Source organism: Aquila chrysaetos, chromosome 2, assembly GCF_900496995.4.
Source record: "Aquila chrysaetos chrysaetos chromosome 2, bAquChr1.4, whole genome shotgun sequence".
NCBI lineage: Eukaryota > Metazoa > Chordata > Aves > Accipitriformes > Accipitridae > Aquila > Aquila chrysaetos.
In genome coordinates this window covers 69,662,894-69,687,668 of record NC_044005.1, presented here as the reverse complement: position 1 = coordinate 69,687,668, position 24,775 = coordinate 69,662,894, and the positions used below count along the sequence as shown (strand labels likewise).

At 35.6% G+C, this 24,775-nt stretch overlaps 1 protein-coding gene across 10 annotated transcripts in view; it reads right to left on the bottom strand.

Moving 5' to 3' along the window:
* Window positions 1-683: 683 nt before the first annotated feature.
* MAP3K7 (mitogen-activated protein kinase kinase kinase 7) overlaps window positions 684-24,775 on the bottom strand; it is a 47,608-nt gene continuing 23,516 nt past the window's right edge. For 3 of the 10 annotated variants that reach the window (XM_030000194.2, XM_030000277.2, XM_030000266.2), the window contains 8 exons: window positions 24,334-24,493; window positions 21,647-21,727; window positions 15,195-15,262; window positions 9,407-9,515; window positions 7,394-7,480; window positions 6,506-6,567; window positions 5,840-5,955; window positions 684-3,745 (listed from right to left, as the gene is read on the bottom strand). In XM_030000194.2, the coding sequence (XP_029856054.1) occupies window positions 3,565-3,745; window positions 5,840-5,955; window positions 6,506-6,567; window positions 7,394-7,480; window positions 9,407-9,515; window positions 15,195-15,262; window positions 21,647-21,727; window positions 24,334-24,493 (864 nt within the window). In that variant the 3' untranslated portion in view covers window positions 684-3,564. The remainder of the gene's footprint in view (window positions 3,746-5,839; window positions 5,956-6,505; window positions 6,568-7,393; window positions 7,481-9,406; window positions 9,516-15,194; window positions 15,263-21,646; window positions 21,728-24,333; window positions 24,494-24,775) is intronic. The other 7 variants (XM_030000202.2, XM_030000212.2, XM_030000221.2 and 4 more) reach the window with 7 other exon arrangements.

Sequence of the window (24,775 nt, the reverse complement as noted above, 5' to 3'; positions counted from 1 at the left end):
CTTTCAAAAGATCCTCCTCTTCAACCAGTTCACCACAGGGAAATCTGTATTTTGAGTGTTGAGTTTGTGTTGAGTGCTGAGCTGAGGTTGAGTGTGCCGCACCTTTCTTTGCCCTCATCCTTTCAAACTTTCCTGCAGGTTTGAGCAGGGCACCCGAAACGGCTGAGTTGTTCAAAGCAGCTCAGAACAGCTCTGAAGCACGACTGTGTTTTCTTCATGGGCAAAGAGACAGTTAATGGGTTGTCTCTGTCTGTGGTATGGTAACGGAAACTCTCAAGCAGTAAAATCCATTATGAACAAAATAGAGAAGTTCAGGGAATGGAATTTGTCCAAAGCGAGCAACAAAAGACGAGTGCTTATCTTTTTGCAGAACATCCGTATGAAAGATGTCGCATTCTTAAAATATCTTGATACTCAGTTATGAGTAGGACTATTCATCCTACACCCTACTTCTGCACACAGGAAGGGAAGAGCTAATAGCAGAAGAATTTTCTTTCGGCAGTGGGAACAACTGCATGATGATTATCCCCCACCCCGTGTGGGATTCCATCGGAGATCAAGGATGCCCTGGCAAGTGTTGGGGCATTACTACATGTTTGTGGAAGGCTCTCAGCTTTTATTAATTAGATTCCTGACAACGCAATAAAACCCTGTAGCAGAAAGCCACACTCCTCATTTCTGAATCATATGAAATCATTCACCATTTTATGTACAAGTTTTGAATTACAATCTTCAACTTCTCATCAGAAAAAAACCCCAAAAGCCTAAAAAAAGCCATTTTTGGCAGAACTGCACAGTGTACAGAAGCATACTTTCAATTACATAACATCTTACAGAACACGTACTGTAACAAAAAGCAAAGCCTGTTACCTTTTCTGAGAAGGCAGTGCCCAGACAAAACTAGATGTTTCACCTCCGTTAATAGAGGAACAGCTTTAACTGGACAAAAGAGTACATGAAAAATTTCCTGAATATTCCAGATAGTTTAAGAGAAAAATAAAGGTACATTTGTAAACAACTTTAAAACAAGAGTCTTATGAAAATAATAAAGGTCACTGAAAGTTAAGCTGTTAAACTCTTCTTAGCCCAAACCACTATATTCTACCCTTACAGGTTGTTTTTTTTTTAATGATACACAGATTTTGCCACACAGAACACTTCACTGAGAAATCTGGGCAAATACTTTTCAAATTTTTGGTGGAATTAAGAAAGGGACAGTTTGAAGGCAAAAGGTCAAACTCCAAATTCCCTTTGAAAATTACAAGAGCAATATAATCTAACTATTGAATGGAGCCGAGTTCAACAGTGCATGGTAGCACAGTACTTATTTTGCCATCTGAGACCCTTTTTAACATGAACGCTGAAAAGTCATCAGCTACTGTTAGAACAGACTTCCATATTATGTACCATTAAGTTAGCATTGCATTCACTTTCATATTCCAACTTTGCCATAAAGTGACTTTTCATATACAATACTGATTTACCTTGAGCATATCTGTTTTATGACAAGGCAAACTGTAAAAACTGTCCTGGGAAATGATTTTGTGTATGTAATTACCAACCATGCATCTGAAGTTGAGCATTAGTATTTATGCTGTTCTACTTCATGCTTCAGCATATGTTAAGTAAGCTGCTGATCACCGAGTGTGTCCATTTTTGTAGATGGACAGATGTATGTTAACAGCAATGCTTTGGATAACTTGTGCTATTCCTAATACTACAGTTATTTTCTCTGCCAATTACATTTTGCTATAAATATGTGTGCCCTTAAGTTGATCCCAATATCAGTTTCAGCTAACTAATCAAATTATCTGCTAAGGTTTTGGGAATGATAACCCTTCCTTTATTTAAATAAAATGAGGGAAGGGTTTCTAACTCCCAAAGGTTCACTAACAATAGATTTATTTTCAAGACAGGATGACACTGTTCAGTAAACTGTCATCTTTGTTATTCACAGATAAGCACAATAGTATTAATGCTTTTTATCAGGTAGGCAGGAAGGGGAAGAGAAAATACTGTGAGGTTTTTACCCTTAGTGTTTTTCCAAGTTCTGCTCATGGACTTCTATGCATAATTATTCATTTGAAATAAGCGTAAGTCAAATTTCAGATTATTTCTATTTTGACGGCTCAGGAGCTAAACTTCAATTTTCTATCTTCCTTTTTCGAAAGAGTGTTATTAAAACCCTGCCCACAACCAAGTACACCAAGAGCTTATGTAAGGAATAATTTCTCATTATATTTAGAAGTGCCTCATTTTTGTACCAGTTAAAAGTCAATTCATAATCCAAATAATCAATCTGCAATGTAAACAAGTAGTTATTTTCTCCCATGTAATAATGGTAAATAATGACACTGATCATTACATATTCTGTTTGAGTTCATTAAACGCGATTCTTCAGTCACAAAGGCAGCAGGCATTCTGTGGTGGACTTCCTTTGAACTATGTTCAAGTGAGTGGAATAACTGAGATTCCTGATGGAGATCTAAGACATTTCCCTCATTTTCTTAATAGCTTCCGCTATTTGCATACTCAACTCCATTTCATGATTTGCTATTTAAAATAAATTCATTTCCCCAACCCATTGTCTCCATATCTAAACCAAACTTATTTACATTTATGGTATTTGCTGAAAAGCATTTCAGTTGTAAGAAAAAAAAAAAAAAATCCAAGAAGTGGTATAAAGGGACCAAGTATTTAAAGTTTTGTATTAATTTGCTTTCTGAATTTCATTCCAAAGATGCTACAGGAACAAAAGCTTTAAAGGTTTAAAACACACTGATTCTTTCTCTCTTTTATAAAAGGGACCAACTTTGCCCAGTGAATCACCTTCATAAGTTTTGCCCAGTAACTAAATGAAACTGCATGTCATTCCCCCCAAGAAAGTAAAGAAAATACAGCCTTTTACTTCAAATATTTTATGAATGCAAGATTACAAGAAATATATTAGTCAAAATGCAGGGCTATCAAGCACTGAACCAAGGATGCTGGCATCAGTTTGCCTACCATTTTGCACGTGGAAAAAATACACTACATCTACAGGTAAAAGGCATCGCTAATGCATCATGAATTATTCTGGTCAGCCAACATCACCTCTGCAGCTTGGTGCATGTTTAAGTCCTGAAAATAACTGTCATATTAATAGTTTGAGATGAGACACTGGAACAAAACCATTCTTAAACAGGAAAGTTTTTGTTTCGCTCTTATCGAGGTAACACCAAAAACTAAAACCAAGATCTTACAATTTAGCAGCCACTTTAACACTTGTTAGGCTAGCCTTCACACAAGGAGCATGCATACAGCCACTGTTCTTACTTTAAATTGAGGGCTGTTGGTTAATTCAAGTCACTGTTTTCTCACCTTATTTGATTAACCTGTTGAACTGGATGTCCACCATAGGAAAAAGAAAATTAAATGGTGTTAAGTGTAGCAGACAAATACAGATCACACCAAGAAGCTAACACTCATGAGTTGTCATAATAAGGGATAATAATAACAATAATAATAATAAAAAAAAAATCAGTCTTTTCTGTGCATATTTTTCATGTGAAAGGTCCCAGGAGATCATGATGTGCCTGGCCGTTTCTGTTGCTGATTTCTGATGACCTCTAATTGTTTTTTGCATTGCTGATAGTAAGTGGAGAGACTTTTGTTTTCATCTAACAGCTTTTTATGTTCTTGTACCAGACGGGATGTGTTTTGCTGGTCTTTTTCATCCTGGTCCAGTTCTGCTATTAGTTCTTGTCTAAAATTAAAAAAAAAAAAAAAAAAAAAAAAAAAAAAAAAAGTAATTGCCATTTATAATCTACTTCTGTTTGTGCGTAGATGACTTCACATGTTTCAAATCAGTATTTGATTATCAGTCTGAACTCATGGCTGGTGATATTTTGTGGGGAAAAAAAAAATGTTGCCCCAAAGAAATCTTACTCTTTACTCTAGTCTGGGGAAAAATTCTCTTCCAAATCAAATCCACATTTAAACTTTAAAAGAGCTGCAAGCCATAGCCTCAATCTCTAAAATTGTCATTTATATAATGTCTTTCAGATGTAGTTCTACAGGTCACAGTAAAACATCTAAGGATCTACACAGAATTTCATAAATATATTCAACTCTAATTTTGCTTAACTGTATGTACATTTAAAAACTCAAAAGGCAACTTAAAAGAAAAAATTGCAATAATTTGGTAACTTTTTAGTGAAGTGCTGTTTTCTATTTGGACTAGAACTTAAAGCAGTGGAAAAGTAGAATTAAGCCAATTATTTCGGTAACTGTCATTTCACTTAATTTATGCCATAAGTGTTCAATTTGTTTTTTAGCAACAATTTTAGAGGAACAAACACACTGATAAACTTGCTATAAATTATCCTGCAAAACTGATGTAGCAGTTTGTTTTACTATTTGTTTATGAGGTGACAAGACGGCAAGCTGCCAGCAATATTTTAGCAACAAAATAGTGGAGGAGAAAGTTCACGTTAATTAATTGTTGCCATATGGTTTGTAATTACAGTTAAAGAAAACTTAATCATTCTATAAAGGTTGAACTAATAACTACCTTAACCAGCATTAAATTCATCAATCACAATACCATTTTTTGTTTTAACTCCTATGCACAATTCTGTTCTGACTAAGAAAAAACAGTTTGGGAGAAATGTGTACGCAAACTTCCTAGAAAAAAAGATAAAGTAGGAATCTAAAGTTACAGAATTAACAGTTTTTAAACAGAAACACATTTTTATATAATTTATTGACCCTTAGGGACAACAGAAATAAAGCCAAAATTATGATCTTCATGCTAGCTTCAGTATCTCCTCATGAAGTCTAAAAATTCTAGTTGCACTTGAAAAAAAATTCTTCTCAGGATGCTGAGCCACAAGTGAATACATGATAGGAGGTCAATCTTACAGTAGCTTTTTTTCCCCCTTTCTGTATGCTACTTCTAATGTCCAAAAGGTTTATACACACATTGTTCTCACTAACTATTCCACAAACACCAAGGCAAGCTCCTCATTAACAACCGCTTGCCTGCAGTGACTCAGACAACTGGTGGGTAACAAGGTGGTTGCTTGGCCTAGCTATATGGGAGTATAGATGGCCTCTCAGAACTGCTGCCCAGCATCGGGAAACGAGCGATGAGAAGCAGAACACAACAGAACTTATAGCAAACTGAAGTTCTAAATCAGCAATAACTTTGGCCCCAATGCAACAATACATGAAGTTGTTTCACTTATATGTATACACTATGTGAGAGGAAAGAGTTTATTTCTAGTGCACAAGGATAAGAATGTATATAACAGCTTTTAAGTATTAGGTCCTAGATCCCTGGTAGAAAAACACAAGATGTGTGTTGATAAAACTGTTGTAAACGCGATGATCGGCAAAAGTCAGCTGTAAGATAAAAACTAACTGCAAAATGAGTAACATTGACATACTCAAAATTCTATAATCCATTATCCAAGTGATAGTCTACAAATTACAATTGGAAGTCTTTTACTGGACAGCGTTGTAAGTAAAATTCCAAGGTTCCTCATCCTCAACAGTCCAGGTCTTTCATTTAAGATGATACAAACATTACTAGTATACTACATACACTGATGTGCCACACACTTTGAAGTAGGACTTGTCCAGAAGAAGAGTCTTGATAATGATTAAAACTTTCAGTTACCTGCTCTAAATATCTCACCTGTACTGAGCAGCTCAGTATTTCTGAGATTAAGGCTGGAAAATAATTATGCCCTATGAAATGTAACTTTATAAAGCCAGAAATAACAGTCACAGATAACAGACTTCGTGTAAAAGAAACATACAAAAGAACAGAAAACGTTAAACACGTTTCACTTACTTCCTCTGCAACAGCAATGCAATTTCTGTCTGAACTTTCATATATTCTTGTGCCATTTTGCAGTGCTGTTCAAACACAGCCATAGATTCTTTGGAGTTTGGGCATGGTGCTAGAGGCTGAAAATAAATCAGACATGTTAAAAACTAATGAACTGATATCTTAGTATACAGTGTGTTAGAATGTCTCTGCAGTGTATTTATAATGTCTTTTAAAAAACAGTAAGCTTTTAAAAATAAGTGTTAAACCATGCCCTGAAAAATGTTACTGCGCTGATGTCAAAGTTGACTCAAACCTCAAATCTGCAGTTATTAATCTGATACTCTCTCTATCACAAAAATCAAAGTAGTGTTTAATCCCACACACGACAAATAAAGTGAATACGACAATTTAACTCAGTAACACTCAAGCAAATAATGTCTTATTTTGACAGTCAAACTCAGCTTACATTTGGTATCAGGGATCATGTTTCCCAGGGCTTGTTTTTAATAGCTTGATCAAATCTGAGTCAACCAATCTCAGATTACATAATATATTTTTTTAGCCTTGGTCAAAAGTTAGACAGAATATAAACACAGGTAAATATGTGGCACTGTATTTTGCAGCCCTAAATTCACACATTAGAATGAAATGCAAGATAAACAATCTAATAAAGCATATATTTATTACCTGTAACTGATGATCTAATGTAAGATATGCCATTGGGATGGAGTTATCTGACCCATTGGTCTCTGTAACAATACCAAGAAAATTTTCATGTATTTTCAGTTAATTCTATTCTTATAGGACAAAAACAAGAATTCTAAATCATTTCACAATACACAATCTGAATGTGGAAAGGCAAATGGAAATAGCAGCGTTCCAATCCCAAGGCAGATGAATCATTTTGTTTTTCTGATAAAGTTAAGAACTTCAAAAGTATGGTCTATCACACCAAGAAGAAATAAAGATTAAGGTTATCACCCTACACTTGTAGAAGCCATGTAACAGCATACAGATTTTAAAAATACTATTTTTGTACAGTTTGCAATCACGTTCTCTATTTATAAAAAAATTTGCCATTTCATTCTTGTTTATGAAGGATCAGCCAGCCAGCCCATGCATCTAATGATTTTAAAATTAGAAGCTGTGCAAACCAGCTCTGCCAGAATAAAATAAGCACAACCTCCTGCTCAGTTTTGAAATCTGCTCCCAGTGAGGTCTGTAAGTATCTTCCTCACAACATGCTCTAGGGCATCTTCTCTGCTCTGTAGAGATACTTTGTGGGTAGCAAGGAACCCAATAACCAATCTATCTCCTGGGCCTGGCTGCTCTATTCTTACGCTGCAATTACTCTGGATTTCTCTAGTGCTTTCATTCCAGATTTAACATGTTTCTGAATTCTTATACATCCTATCTTTTGGTAGCCCACAATCTGGGGATCACAAAGGTTACTGTTAAGCTTTAAGAGACATAGGAGTAAAGACACATGGAGAAACTACTGATTTTATAGCTGCATTATTGCTACTAGAGGATTATATGGAGGAGGGTAGGTGGGAAAAAAAAGGGGCTGCTTACCCATACCCCAAAAGCACCTGCCACAGAGTAGTCGTGGTAGAGAAACTAAGGTGTTGCCCTCAAAGACTATGCTATCTCCAAGAGCAGCTTCAAAAGGAAACAGAAATAAGAGGGTGGGAATGGAGAAAAAGTGGTTAAGTGTATGCTTGTAGGGAAACTGGAAGGTGGTAAAAAAAAAAAAAAAAAAAAAAAAGAAAAAGAAAACAACCCTAAAACCAACTTAATCACCACATTATCTTAAATGAGAACTATATAAAAAGTCCTTCCCTACATCAGACTATTGCCATATATGGAATACTGCTACAGCAAAGGAATTATTGCAATGTTTCAAATACATCGATCCACACAAAATACTTCAGATTACATTCCTGAGCATTTCAGCACTGTCACAGAACTGTAAATTTTCCTGTGACTGACCAGATTCGTCTGCATCCTCATTTTACCATTTTGCCTCATCAACTTAAAAACACACCCTCTTTTACAAAACACTACAATTATTTCTCCCTTTAGAAATTAAAAAAATTCTTTGTTCGTGGACTGCATAAACCTAACAAGAAAAAATATACATGTGGTACATTCTGTATTTACCTGAGTATAAGGTGAGGGATTTCTGTGTGCTAGAAAACAGACCTGACTTTTAGCTCTAGTGCTGTGCTGCATTTATGGCCAAAGGCTTGGGACAAACTGCCTTTGCACTGGCACACGATCAGCAACTTTCAGTACCCAATGAACTATTGATTGGGTAACAGCTTGCTTCCGTGTGAGGCAGCAATTCCCATAAGTGCTCACTGCCTACAAGCAACTCAGGACCCATGCTACACAAAAGAAGGCACAGGGTGGGCTGTGGCAGTGGGAAAGAGCTTTGGGACATTATGAGTGACAACGCACAGAGTGTGATCAGGCAAAGTGACAATGGACAGAGAGAAGAAAGCACAGAAGCAAAATACAAGAGTATGTTGCCCTCCTCCCACTAAAACGGGGGGAAAAAAGAAAAAGTACACATCTTACATACAGAATCACCTTATATTTGGTAAAATACAAGTGTGCATATATATACACACATACACACATATATATATATATGCTTGCGCAAGAGTCAGTCCACATGTGAGTTTCCATTTTGCAGTTGGTTACAGGAAAAGAATGAAAGAGTCTGATCAGCCAAAGATGGAACAGATCACAAAGAAAAAGATTTCAGAATTTGAGGCACTATGAGGTACCAGCTCAAGACTACGTTTAAGATTCAACACGTACATTTTGGTAGCAAAATGTAATTTTATTTATGTTCTGAAAAGGAATTTGTGGGGATCCATTGCTTTCATGCAGTCCAGTACTGGTTCTTTTCATAATGGAGCGCATTATGACTTTTAAAATTGAATGCAACTACTAAATTATGTTCATTCTTAATCCTATTCCATAACAAAAGAACAGTGATGCTACAGCAGAAGTATTTACAACACTTTCTGCAGACACACTTATGTTAGTTCATTTAAAAACAGAAAGATTGTGTGCACATGTACATTCTGCATAAGCAAAATTACAGCACAGATAAAAAATAGAGTTAACGTATTCTAGCTGATACTCACCTACATAACATTTCATTCCAAAAGTCAGAGCAATGAAAGCTTTAACTGTGCATTCATAATACAAATGCACAAGACTAAAATGCTCTGAGATGTCTATTTCCCTAATTCCCCCAAACCACACAACAGTCAAAAACTGGTGCTAAAAGATCTGCATTATATACTACTATCACTGCATATGTACAGTACTATCTTACAAGCAAAATGCTTACAAGTTTATGTAACTTAATATAATCTATATATAAAAAAGTTCTTAAAGCCAGTGTGCAAAACAAAGCAGTAATGTAATGATTTAATTTAAGCAGAAGTAAAATGGACTGTGACTTTCACTGCTTAGTTTTGTTAATGTCTAGGCACACACCACTGCATAATCAAATAAATATTTTATATTTTTTACAGGCAAAAAGTTAACTAATGAACAAAGGATTACCTGCATCATCAGGTGTCCATGGATTACGAGTTGGCTTTTCAGAGGTTGGTCCCGAGGTAGTGATCATTCTCACACTAGGACTAGATGATCTACTGCTGTTTCTACTCTCCTGAAATGATAAAATAAACAAAATAAAATGACAAGAAAAGTTAACAGAAGATTTTTTGAAGGGTTCATTTTAAAAAACATTATTAAAAAGAAAAATAGTGTGAAGAAATCTGAGTTTATAATCCTCCCAAATATCCTCCTCCCCAAGCTTTTACCCTGAAAGCTCTCCAGATAGTTTGATAAACTTTACAGGCATTGCAGGCATAATTTCATCCCCATTTCTACTCCATCTTCCCCATATAAAAAGAAATGGATATAATTTGGCTATTCAGCATAATAAAAAGCAGTGCTGAACAATGTATTCAAGATCTTTATATAAAAGCATGACACTATGTCTAGTAATTTTCACACCACCATTCAGTGAAATCTAGCAGCTCTGTAACATAAGGAGGAAATAAAAGTTTGTTTCCAATGTTTAATCAATGAATGGAACTACATTCAACTAAAGGAATGCAGCTTAGTAACTACACCAGACTGCGCTGTGTTAATCTACAGTTTTCTTGTGGTTCTTATGTTAACTCAGAGGTTATGTGATCCATCTTCAGAAAACATGAAAAAAGTGTTTAACCCAATAGGATCAATCAATTAAAGCAAAACAATTAAAAAATGAGTACATTCTCTCTCACAAAGCAAATTAAGAACTAAACCAGAAGTCTTTAGGAAGTTCCATTATAATACAGCGTGACTCCTCCAATCCTTTTGTTCACCAAAGCGCAAAAACATACTACAGACTTCATTATTCTGAGCTTCTTTTTCAGAATTATTATTTACAATATATATTCTTGTATTTCATACACCCCCTCACTGACATAAAAGTAACACAGTAAAAAGTTACATAAAAGTAACATAAAAAGGACTTAAGACTATAAACCCCAGCGAGTTTTGCAGGAAAAAAAATGAAGTAAAAAGAAAAGAAGCTATTAAAATACAACTATTTTCAGTATGGTATATTTATCATGAAATAATTAAATGTCTCTATTTTTCAAAAGAAGTACCGAAGTATGCATTACCCTGGAACTGTATTTCTTTATGACTCTGATTTCCAAATATCCTATCTTAAAAGCTAGGATTTCAGTCAGGTAACAATCCAAAGAGTAACAAGATTCTACACACTGAAATATCCGTTATTTCAACTGCATTATGTTTGTCTTGTAATTTTTATTAACCATTTAGTGTTTTATGTTAGTAGCCAGAAACAAGGCAATAAACTATTGTAGAAATAATCCAATGGATGATATCATCAGGATGACGGACGGCATCAGAGATTTTGAAAAAGCTTTTGCGTTGGAGTATTTGTTGACATTCAGCAAGGTTTAAGTTGCCGAGCTTACTGCTTACTGTCAGTGTCCTCAAATATGAATGATAAACACACTCTGCTCATGCGAAAGGTCAGAAGACAGAGAAAGCACTTTTAACAGTGTCTAAGTCCTTTAAGCAAAAATAGATTTGAGTATCTACAGCTGATAGCAAAGGGCACCTGAGATGTACTCTAGTTACAGTAAGTTCTCAATGCTGTACTAAATTGCTTGCTGTACCAGATTGTTTTGATCCATCAACAGAAAAAAACCATTTCCTTGATAACATTATTTAGACAAAATTAGTAGAGATAGAAATGAAGGATTCTTATCTAAAGCATATCTAAAAAGCATCGAAAAGTCCCAGGGAAGTTCCCCAAACTGAACACCTGTTAGATTACAGCATTTGAGTGTGTGTTGAGATGCTTTAGCCTGCCTGGACACCAGCCCCTCTGACAGGTAAGCCAGTGACTGTTCTTTAGCAACCAGTTTCTGCTACCCTTTCACAGGTTATCTTTTCATCCTTCCTTCCTCCAGGTATCTCAGTACGCTCAACAAACTTGTTATCAGGTTACTCTCAAATCATCTTTGCCAGGTGGCGAAAACCACATGGCATTTTTAGCTGCTTAGCTTCCATTTCTCAAAGACTTGCAGTCTTGAAAAGCTGGTGTGCTCTGAGGAATAATGCCCCCCTCAAGTTTAATTTAAATGGGCAACCCAATTTAAAGAAATCATCATTACTAACCCTGTCTCCTCATCTGTGGATTTTATCTCGCTGTGAAAGGGGAGAAAAAACCCATGTGTATCCGTGACCAATTTCACAATCTCACGGATAGAATGATTCATCTGTACAATATCAGATCCCCCAAATTATCACACTTAGCTTGCATGCATGCGGGCATGTACATTCTGATCGTGCTTTTCAACTGTTCAATACAGTACATGGTTTTAATATATTAAATTCTTTTTCCCCCTTGAAAGTAAACCGTAGGAGTTATGAAGGCCCAGCAACAGTTATTTAAAAAAAAAAAAAAAAAAAAAAAAAAAAAAAAAAAAGTTTAAAAGAGGTAGTTTTGATATTACAATAGCACTGTGAAGGATGATGCACCAAAACAACCAACCCAATAAAAGATACACAGGACGTGGACACCTTACTAGGCATCTGACCACAGCCTGCAGTTCTTGAGTGATTATGCAAAATATGTTTCTCAGTATCTGTATAAAATATCGAATTCTGTAAAGACTCTATCCAGTATAAATAGCAGGTTCGCTGTGTTCCTTCAAGCCGCCACAAGTTTTTATGGCTGCAGTTCAGAGTCTGCACATCTGTTTCTGTGTTACAAAGGTGTTTAGGCAAGAGCTGGAGAGACGGCACAATACGATGTTTTAAAATGCATGTTACAGGGAAATGGAAAGGCAGAAGAAACAATTCAGTGCAAAAAAAATTTATGTGGAAAAATGAATAGAGCATCACAGTATATGGATGGAAACAAAGGGAAATGTAGCATTTGACTGTACAGGGAGTGTTGCATCAGTGCTGCTCATGTCACTTGGAGTAAGGTCCAGCCTAAGGTCACCAAGCACTTGAGAAATCTGTGAAAAATTGAACACAGGTTCTCAACACCAAACCACTCTAACAGCTGATCCAATGACAGAAAACCTTTGGCTTAGCATATTTTCTTATCTAAACTGTTGATGTAAAAGGGTCAGTTGAGTAGCAAAATCATCTGCAAAGCACTATTACTGTGCTGTTGATAACATCAGTAAGAGCAATACTGGAAAATGCCTTAAGTGTCTCAACAACATAAAAATAGTAATCATCAGCCATACAAACCACACAAAAAATTCTTCTAACAGCATGTGGAAATAAAATATACATACAATCACAAAAACATACAAGAAGGTCAGATTAAAACAGACCAGCAGTTAAACAGGGAGACAAGAGTCATGGTCTACCCTTTCTGGTAAGCACCCCAAACTTTGGTATATTTATTATTATCAAGTCCAGTGTTTTCCTCCACCTTAACAAAAATTCCATTCTGAATTGGACAAACCTTCCTGATTGAAAAAACCAGTTAGAATAATTTTCTATTGACACAGTGGCAATTTTCAGGAAACACACGTTTAATAAAAAAACTTCTGATCAGCTTTAGTGTCAGTCAAATAGTTAAAAAAAAGGAAACGCAGCACCGTGGCAATCCTTCAATTTTGAGCGGGATAGGGGCTTACAAGGGCTGGGTGCGGGAGCGGAGGCACGCAGTGCCATCGCTGCTCAGTGAAGAAGGCTGTGCCGCAGGGTGGGTGTAAAGCAGAATGGAATGCAGGGAAGAAGGATGTTTGCAATGAAAGGAGGGGGGGAAGGGGATTTTCACATTAGAAAGGATAACCTATATATGGTATGGTGCATATGGGGAGAGACGATAAATTGACCAGAGCTATGCTAGTCACAGATGTTTTTTCTGCTTTGGCTAGTAGATTGCTTATATGGATAGCAGTTCGAGATTTTTAATAAAAATTCAAGGCAGTGAGGTCCAGAGCTATAGAAACCCATAAAGAGTAATCTTAAGTCTTTTGCCATAATTACATTGTGCTTGCTTTCTTCATTGTTTTCCAATTTATTTTTTAAAAAAATACACAAGCATACATATGTCAAAAGTCAGAAAAGTCTGCTGAAACTAATGCTATCTCTTCTCAACCAAAAAGGGGGTGAAAATTCATTATTCGTTTGTATGGACAGTGCAAAAATTTCTTCCAAAGTGCATTTTTCATGCCTGTTAATATATTATGTTTTCCAGATTTTATTATAAAGTTGCCCCAAACTGCAAGATAGAAGCAGATAACTGTAATTCTTCCACTTAGATTTCCAATATGTACACTCTCAGAAGCAAGAAAGTAAAATGTGATTCTGGTACTTCTACAGACCCTCATCTGAAATTGGTGAGGTAAACAAAAACACTTTTCTGTATCCTCCCGGTCACAAGGAAAACTTAGCTAGAACATCCATATAAGCAGTAGAGCAGCTTTCAAAGAAAGATTATTATAGTAGTTATTAAGATATGAAGTAAATGCTGAAATTCTATATTTTTAAATATTAACCATTCATTAAAACGAACAGAATAAAAAAATTTAAGTAAAAAAAAAAAGCTATAATTAAATATATTCATATATCAATCAGTGCAATTTGGGATAACTGATGTACTGACACTTAATTTTTTTTCCCCCAAGTCTTTCATAATTTTAGTTCTACAGTTAACTGAATAGGCTAATCTATTTCTTTACTAAATTTTGCAGATTAATTTCTTTCTAACAAACGCATCTTCTCTAAAGATATTAAAATGTATTTAAGACTCATTTGTTATTTTCTGATAGATGTACATAGTAAATCCTACTAAGAATACCTGGGGGATTGATGAGGTTTCTGTGGCTATCACACTCTACAGAATTAAAGAAGGATCAAATGTTGATTTCCCTGATAACTATACGCCCCCCAAATTACCCCCTATTTTACATTATTGCAGTAGGTTGTTTAAGATGAAAACCTGATTAACCCAATGAATATGCTAAGCTCCAGTTTCCCACATCCAAAGAATAGTAGGGATATCAAAATTGCCAATTCACACTAACGACCAAATAGCCTTTGTGAATTACTGAAACAAACAATGAAGCAATTAAAAACACAAAATAAACACATCTGAATGAAGCATTAGCTGTACTTTTCTCATTTAATATGTTTTTAGTTTAATTTGTTCTTAGTTTAATTTCAATTTAATGTAGCATACCACTGTGTCTGTTACCATGGCACTTACAATACCAGATAAGAAGCTATGTTATTATAAAATATCTTATCGAGATAGTCTGTTTTTAAACAAAACTTTGTGACAGCACCCTCCTGTAAACCTTTCACAAGAAATGGAGAGATACTACTGTCAGTTACTATTCAGGGCTCAGAGATTGATAATAAATACATTTATAATACTGATGCACATGCTTTTTATTTTTATGCAAAAAGTGAGTCTAATGTATGTATAACTGCTTCAGACAATCTTATGTGGTAATTAGAATTGTTTTCTACATCTAGAGAGGTGAAAAGGCTTTCCTGCCTAACACCTATCCTCAGCCAAATTAAGTGGTACACGAAAACTATGTGTACATAAAAATGATAAATGCTGCATGAGCTATACAGAAAACACTTCTTATCTAGAGCTCATTCATAGATTACCCTTGTGGAACCTCATTTAAATGCAGTACAAATGACACTACAGTCTGCCAAACTTCCACATCATTTCTACGAAAGCATCAAAGGTGAAGACTTCCAGACCAGTTTCCCTGTATAGATTCGGTGTTGACTTTAGTGAAAGATAAAGAAGAGACGAGAAAGACGTTACCTGACTGGACTCTGTTCCAGCAACACTAAGATCTTGAATGGATCTGCGCCTCTGCTGTCCGTTTCCTGCTGGGAAAAAAAACAAAACAAAAACAAACCAGTGAAATCTATTCAGAACAAAATAAGAAGGGTGCGACTGTTGCAGAGGAGCTTGGAATTTGTACAAATCCACAGAGAGAAAGTGAGAGAGGGGGAGAGAGAGACAGCTGCAGAATTTTAACTCAAAACATGCTGGCCTGTGAACAAAAAGTATACCCTAATACAATAACCACTCCTACCACATGAATAGCTGCTGCACTCTACTCCACCATCTTCTGTCACATGTATTTGGTCAGGCTTAGTACTCGGGGCAGGAGCTGATGACGACATCTATTTCAAGTGCGTTACGTTATGGGGATTTCTAAAAGCTAGACCGCGAAGATAACAGGCTGCCAGCTTTAACCTGTTGCTCTTTGGCGTGCTCAAGGAACACAGCAAGGACTTCTGCCCGCGTGCCGCTCCCCTCATGAAAATTAAGAAGCGAAAGCGCTTCCTTCTGGTCTTTGTCTCCTTCGGATGAACGCAACTATGTCCTATTCTCATGCTCTGAGAAGTGTGAAAAGGGGACCGTTCAGCTAAATCACATCTCACCATCAACCTACTGAGCACAATGCTGTAATCTTTTCCTCTTCTCCTTCCACCTGTTAGCAATTATCCACCAGTGACAGCTACATAAAACAGTTTAAATTTTAACACTGACACACAATCAAAGGCATTTCCAGGAAACAAAGTCTCCATAAAAATAAGAGGAGATTATGCAACGGAATCTCCCTGGCTACTTTGATTTTTATTAGGGTGATTGTTTATATTGTCTCTTGAGAGCAGGTCAGCTGTCCAAAAGGAAACACCAAAACGTCCTGAGTAACAGCTGACAATGCTCAAAATTCTTGCTCTTAGCTCTGCATTACGTAACTTTTCTACTGGAGGGGAGCGTCTGAAACATGTCCTGCAGCCCTGGCAGCCCCTTGCCCAGTGACCCTGCACGCAACAGCCAACCCAGCTCACTCAAAGGCCTGAAGAGGCGTTGCACTTTTTAACCTTTTAGATACTTCTTATTCAGCATCACTTCCATATGACTCCACAGCCTACCTCGACAGGTGTTTTGATTTGCAACAGCTACTACAAAAATGTAAGACTATTTAATATTAATTAATACATTTCATGGTATCATATGTTAAATTTTTAAATATAGGTAGTATTACATGTAGGAACACATTACCACAAAACAGCAATACAAAATTCTCAGTGTCACTTTACCGATTTGTCATGTCATTTTATAGTCTGAAATTTATAGAAAGTATTATGAGAAACAAGCATATAAGAAAATCAAGAAAGATTCTAGAATGGAAATATATTCTTTGCTCTGACTACAAATAAATTTGAATTGCAACTTTTTTGTGGTCTTGATCTTTTGCTTCTGAAATTCAGGAAGGTATATACTTACCTAAGGAACAATGGCTATATTATGTTTAATACTTCAATATTAGAGATCGTGTGAATGACAAATCTATGTCAAAATTTCTGAACTCATTCATTTGCAGTGAACTTTTTCACTGCCTAATCATTTAACAAACAAGACTATACAATTAATAGAATTCTATGCTGTGGATACTTCATCTGGCTGCCACAGCTCATCTCAATATTCAAGATATGGGCGATCCACCCACGACTGATACAAAATTATGTGCACATTTCATTCAACAACACTGTTATAAAATTAGCTTAGCTGAAATAGGCTTGCAAAAATATCTGAAATTCTCATTTCAGATTAGCAACATTTGTGAATTTAAAGAACCTGGCACATGTGTTGCTGAAATATTAGAACATGGCTGCCAAAACATTAAAATAATCAGGGTGGGGTGCAAGAAAGAAAAGAAAATGCCTTGGGGAGAGAAAAAGGGGCCAAAACTACTGTGCCATAATAAATGAACACCTTTAAATGAAATATCTTCAAGTTAGTAGCATGAGGGAAGAGCAAGCTCTACTAGGCAATGCCATTTTAATTAGTATAACTACTGCAGACATCTGGCAAATAGCTTAGACAAAGCAGAAACAGACTACGAATCAACAAATACTTATTGCTCCAGATTCAAGACAAATTTCAATTGAAAAATATACAACACATAATATTTGTTTGAAATGATCACTGCTACTCCTCTATGCTTTCTTCTCACAGTTTTGATCTTGTTTTTAACTCTACATCCATTTAAAACTAATTTTTCTCATTACAAAAACTAAGAGATCTGTAAATGCACAGAAGTTAATGTACAGTAGCTTGATGCACTATGTCAGGATTTCAGTCGTTTACAGAATTTTAAGACCAAAAATCAATCATCACAAACATACTTCCTGGCCTCAAAAAACCCATTTCACATACTGTTGTTTTATTTTCTAAAATTAAATGAAAAAGGAAACTTCCATCATGTCCTGCCCCACATACTCCAGCAAAAACAAATTCTACAGCTTATTAAGGCTTTTGATCACCCTTCCCCCTCCAGCCAAATATCCAGACCAGCTATGAACTCTTCTCCCTGCCCTTTAGCAGATACTTGCGTCTCCTTTTACACTTTCTTATTTGCACACAGTACTCTCTTTTCCTTACACACCTACAAGACCCAAACCTCTCTCGCAGTGCAGGATGATCAGTGAATGTAACAGTGCTAGAAGACATTTTAAAGAAGTTAAAACATTGATCTGAATTCCAGAAGAATGAAGTGATCTGGGGAGACGTGTGTGGGATTTCTGGCTTATATTCATTTTAAAAGTAGATGGAAAAGTTACAGACCTAAAGCATCTCTATTTCCTATCCACCTTCTAAAGACACTCAACAAAATGTGTCTATCCTGAGTAATCATTTATGCAGTGTCAATGCTATGAAAATCTTAATGCTGTGGCACAGTTTCAGATGCCAAAATTACAAAGCCAAATGCATGCATGCTATATGCATGAGATGTCTAACGTTGCCAGTGAAGTCTGTACTTGAAGGTATGTTTGCTAGATGCTGCTTGACTGGTTTGTATCAAAAAGGTGTTCTGATTATTTTTCTTGATCATATTACAAATTATACTTAGATTTTTTTTTGTTTCTTTAAACACATAGCTACTTAAGCCTTTTGTACTTAATAGGGTTTTTATTTTTCATATATATATAAAATAATAAAATGTTGTTGTTTATTATCTATACTATATATTACATGTACTATAAACTGAAAAGAAAAAAAAACCTTGGTACTTCACTTGGCTATGTGGTTGCAGGATACCACCACTGAAAGTTCATTTGTGAAGTTGTTACACAAAAAAGGAATTAGTTGATCCATTTTTCAGTTTCTAAGTTTTGTAAGCTAGTAACACCAAATAGCATCTTAAATGAAAGAAAGTTCTATTGACCCTTATTTAAACCTATTTAGAAAGAATAGCAAATATATATGAAAAACTTCCACTTCTGCCAACATTTTACCTTCAACTGATAAAAATTTGTATTTTATGACCTCGGTAGCATAATCAGTTCATGGATGAAAAGCAGCTGAGGCAACACATTATGAAAAACCCCAATGACAGCAGATGTAGCACTCATACTTCTAAAATAGCCCTGCCCCAAAGCAGCTGACTCACGGTAACATGCCTGCGCGGTGCCTCCCCTCTCTGGAAAGCAGCTGCTTTCCCATGTGCTCAGCAGAACTTCAGGCAGCAGCACAGACTGGGTCGGCACTCGCGCTGCCCAAGGACGGAGAGAGGCTGCTCGCCCCACCGACAGACACGTCCAGGGAAGTTCGGAGGAGCTGGGTACGTGGCAGAAGTGCTGAGGAATGTAATGGGGTGGGATTGAGATGGAGGTGCCAGTTCGGGGGTCTTGGAAATATAACTAGAAGGGGAAAAGTGTGTTAAGAGGCCAGGACTGAAAGCCTTGTGCTGAGAGGGTAAGGAAAGGAAAGAGGTGAGAAATAGACCACGTTATATTGTCTTTAAAAGAATAACTGACCAAGGTACCTTTGAATAACTGCTTTAAGTATACAGCCAAATATGATTAGTTTACTGGGCAGATGATCACATCCTGTCGTCTAACAATTAATCTCTTTTTTTCTGGCCTTGGGATTCTTATGGAAAAGCTGTTCTGACAACCAGAAAACTTTAGATATATCCCAGACTTATTTGCAGACAATTTACATCTTTTTTCCATAGTGCCAATACTGTCTTTTAGCTTAAGTAGTTCTCTCTTCCTAGTCCTTAGCTGCAGGAAGGAAAATAATTACTATAGAAATCTATAGAAAATAATTACTAATTTCTCAGCTTTCCTTTTGTGGGCTAAAACCCCCATACTTTCAGATTCTCCTTTATACTCTCCATACCATCCTAGTAGCTTTTCTTACTATTATTTCAGAACGCGCGTATGTTTCTTTTTTATGGCTGCCCAGAACAGTATGTTAAATTTATGATTAAACCTCAACAAGGGCCTGTAAATAGTGTTAGTGCTTCCTTATCTTTCCTGGAAATGAACCCTAAGATTTCACAGTTTTTCACAACTGCATTACATCTATGGCTTATACTATCTGGGATTAAACTGCACGCATCTGCTATGGTCCCATGTCATCTTATTAAAAGAAACTGTTGCTAGTGTATGACCCACAGTGCGTGGCCCTGGCTTTTACTGTATTTCTATTTTTTCCCCCAGTCACAACAAAATTCACCCTATGTGATACTCTAATCTTCCTCTTTATGAATAGTCGCTTCTGATAAAGCATTAACAGTGAATTTCATTATCGCTCATTTAAGACTTACATACCTTAAGAGTAAATTTTGAGAGAATTCATTAATATGCTTGGACCAATCCTATACCTTCTTTCTTTTCTACAGGTTGCAATTTCTCTCATATCATATTCCAAATTCAGCTTGGAATTCCCATCCTGTCAAGTTCAATTAACATAGTCTAGGTGAAGAATATCTACTTCCTCTGCCTAAATAAGTAAAACCAATAGACTGGTACAATCTATTTTGTGAAAACAACACGGCATTTTATTTCACTGACTTTTTAATTATTCTCTAAAAGTTTCAAGGTTTCATGGAAGCCTTAGTGCTGTTATGCACAGACAGCGTGCAGACAAGAGGCACTCAGCTTCTAGAGCTTATTTACCAGGCTCTCATCACATGTTGACATCGCAAAACTTGACAGTTCTCTTCACTTGCTCTTTCCTTGCTCTCTCAGGATTTCATTTATGTTATGGCAGGCCAGGACCATTTGAAAATTACAGTGCAAAGCTATGCTAGTAAACTTTCTTGCTGACTTAGCCTCAATGCCAAATAGGTTTTCTTTTCATGGGTAGTGCTATTGTTCTTTGGAATCTACTTTTTGACATTCTGTAGTTCTATATGTAAACTTCAATAAAGTTATTTGAAAGAAACTTTTGTACAAAATTATCTTTTGCATTCAACTTTAAAATACCAAACAATGTCAAGATTTACAAGGAAGCCTCCTCAGATGACACAAACTTAGAGTAGGGGTGTCCACAGTTTTTAATGGATCTCTACATTAGCAGTAGATGCTATTACTTGCATCTCCTGCCTCTGACAAATCATTTTGAAGCGACTTGCACACCGCTAATGGTATACCTATCACAGTTTGGGATTGATTATACTTGTGTTTAGGCTTTGAGAAGTATAAAATGAAAGAAAGAAATCCACTTTGATTGCAAAAAAAGGAATGGGAAAGGAAAACGATATGCTGCTAACTAAATATAGACTTGGGATAGATGAGAATTATTCATTAAAGTCCCAACTGAAATGATCAGCTATGGTGCCTGATTATACTGATTTTCTTCCTGTCAGAAGCCTTTCCTAATAATTTTAGTTTGCATTAACTTAAACACAACAGAAATACCTCCTGCAGACACATTTTAGCTCTAGAAAACTGTAGTCACATAGAAGAATTACATAGATTAAGCGTTAATTTTTTTAATCACAAGTATCATGTGGATTTGAAGTTCTGTATGTAATGTACTTAAGTTTTTTGTTCTACTAATGTTTGATTAGATTAAAAATGAGTGCTCAAGCACAACAAAGATCAGGGCAAGATAATTACCTAGACAGGAATTTTTCAACTTAAGTCCATTTTCACCGAATGAGGTATTGTAATAAAAGACTGCATATATAGTTTTGCTCTATAAGAAGACTCTGAACATCAGATCATAAAGGAAAAAATCCTTTATCAATAAAAGTAAATTTGAACTAGAAGATCAAATCATTTACTGATAAAAGTAATTTCGTACTAAAATATCATGTTCCTCTTTACAGAGACATTACAAAAATTATTGGGATAATTTCTAGTTCTGCCCTAGAGCAACTGGAGCAAGAAGTATTTTTAGCAGTCTGATCATTATTCCGGCATCTTAACCAATTGACCCGTTCACCTGGTCTGCGATACCTGGTATGATGATCTCAGGGACATCCAGAATGTTGCCAAATGAAGCAGTTTTACGATGGCCTCGTTTAGGCTTGGAATAGGCTGAAAAAATACACATATACAATACACATGCAAAACACTAAAATGGCAATAGCAAAATTATTAAATTCCTAATATTGCATTTTTCATAAACTTGGTTAAACTATAGTTCATGCAAAAATGTGTCATGCAGAATAAACTGCATTGCCTTCCACTCATGCTTACACATAGTAAAGCAACTGTTAAAAAGCAAAAAATGCAGAACTAGCCGTCATTACAACACCGTGTAATTAGTTATAGTTAGCAACACAAAAGTCAAACACAGAAAGCAGCATGGCAACAAGGAAGGGAAAACCAAATGTAATTATCCAAACAGAGAACAATTTATTTCAGATCACCTGTATATTCAGAATAAATTCTTGATAGCCTGAACATACTTAACATTTTCTCTTTAGTGTTGGGTACAAACTATTTTATAAACAAGATTAATAGCTGTGTACTTCTGTTTCTTTAAATCACCTCCTTTTAAAGGAAATCTCATCTGTCTCTGAAAAAATGCTTACTCTTGTTACATTTGACAATCATTCCTGCCTTCCATTCTTCTGTCCTATTAGTGAAGATTTTTTGTTTTGCAAACTGGGTATCACTACCAACCTTTTCATTTTTAAATGATGTTCAAGAAACATATACTATGGAATAAAATCTAATCATACTATTTTTGTTTTACTACTTGTGTAGTTTAAGATAAATAGTTCCCATTTAGAGGAAAGTCTGAATACATCTATCTCCTAAGGGTAGAACATTGCAGCATATACATCTCAAACTTGGTAAGTAATGGTGATGTGCATTAAGTGATTTACTCTTACACTTAATCTAGCAATAGATGAAACAAGAAGATTAAATAATTCTTGACCTGATTTACTCTTAACAACAGCCCAATTCTCACCCAGACACACAATTTTTTTAGGTTCATAGCATATTATTGCTGTCACAAACTTAACAGGATTAAAAAACAAAGCAAAACCAATACAGTGCTGTTTCAGCTCTTTTTCAAAAAAGTTACAGTCAGATGGGCTTGACCTCATTTCTAGTCGTCCACTACTGCCTGAAGTAATTTCTTAAAAAAAACCCCAAACCCTAGTACGTTCAATATATACTTTTGTTTCAAGAAAAAGAAACCCTACAGTCATAACAACAACAACAACAACAAAAATCTTAGAATATTCTAAAATAATAATTACTATTCAGAGCAATGTACTTAAGAAAGAGAGAACAGGAAAATTGAAAACTTGCACAAAGGAGGGCCAGGTTATCTCCACTAATGTCAAAAACTTAAATTGACTTTAGAGTGTCAGTGACCAAATTGACTCCTGACATATTTTAAAATAAAACCAGCATGTTGTTATTATCAGGTAAGTACACAGCTGCCTTCTGTGTTAGGAAACCTTTAGAGATATTCAGGGTGAGATGTGCTACACAATCATCCAGTCAAAGACTGACAATACAAAAGACAAATCTTGGAATAAGGCTTTAAAATAAGAACATAAAACTAAAAAGTGTTTAGGGCAAGATAAATATTATTTCATGAGTAACTTCAGTATTTAGTAAAACAAGATCCTGGAGTAATCATAATACAATGAAGAACAAAAATGAAATAGTCATGGTGCACAAGAAAGCCAGAACATGATGCGTATTTCCTTATTAATTACAGCTACTCTATTACCCTAATTTTCAGATTGGTAGAAAAATACTAGAACAGCTACATAACCCTGGACTAACCAAAGTAATTTTGTCTGATTATTTAAACCTGTGGTTATATACCATAACAAAAAAAAGTTTCACATATGAAACTTAAAACCTGAACTTTGCACAGATTAACAAACAATATCTTTGATGAAGAAAAGAGACAAGAAAGTGTTTGCCAAGTATACACATTTTTATTAATTCGCTCTTCTGGGAAGAATAAAGATTGCTTTCACCATAAAATTATGTATTTATACTTACACATAAACTCCAATTCACTCAAGGATTCAATGTTTAGACACAACAGTTTATAGCTACCTGAAGCAAACCTGGCAAAACACCTGTAGCTTTTTTTTTTTTTTTTTTAAAAAAAAACAAAAGACACCAATGCTTTGTTAATCTGATGAATAAAATCTAACTATGTTTCTCTTTCTGAAATCTGTCACAGTGGATTTTAAAACTTACTTGGTAACTTGCTGAACTTTAAACCCTCCTCTTAATTTCAAAATATTATAGGAATAACCTTGAAGGAAATGTTATTTTAGAAATAATTATGCTAGCAGAGATGGAATAACATTATTTCAGATGCAAAGGAGAAAGTTGTGCATTTGGAATGAGACTGATATTTAGGTGTCTCATAATGATTTCTTAAAAAGGTAAAAGTCTAATTCAACAAAAGTAGTCTCTTCCGCAACCTTAAAAGTACCCAATTAAAATACTCAACCTTCTTGAGTGTACAACTGTGAATGAAGCCATTTTCCCCCCACAATTAATACAGGACAATAAAGACTACATGGAAAGTTAAAGCATTTTCATATGGCTAGTGGTATTAACCTTTCGTACGACTACGCATGTTTTACATCTTCCTTCCACCTTTCCTTCCTTCCAATTCCTTAGTCTATCCCCCAAACATCCTTTAATTTTACCTGTGATGGAAGCTATTCTTGCTTCTATTTCAGACATGTCAGCACTCATCCTTTTGGCTTCTCCTGAAACAAGGGCTGACTGTGGTCGCGCGCGAACATCTGATAAGCTCTCCACGCTGCTCCCACGAGATGGGGGTAAGCTCAAACGGCCAGGATCACCCTGTTTCAACAGTCACATTTTTAAAAAGAAAAAAAATTCTGCAGAAGCCCCTCCATGGTATGCACAGTATGTAGGTTAAAATACATTTCTATAATGTGCATTTTAAAAGTGACAATTTAAAATTTGTAATTCAATAAATGGTAATAATTTAGCTATTATTGGCATACAAGTACCAAATATTTGTAACTTTCAAAATAATGTAACTTTATATGGATAAAAATTGAGTAAATTAGGCCAATATTATCACAAGAGAATCTTTGTATTTTTTCATCTGCTTGAGGT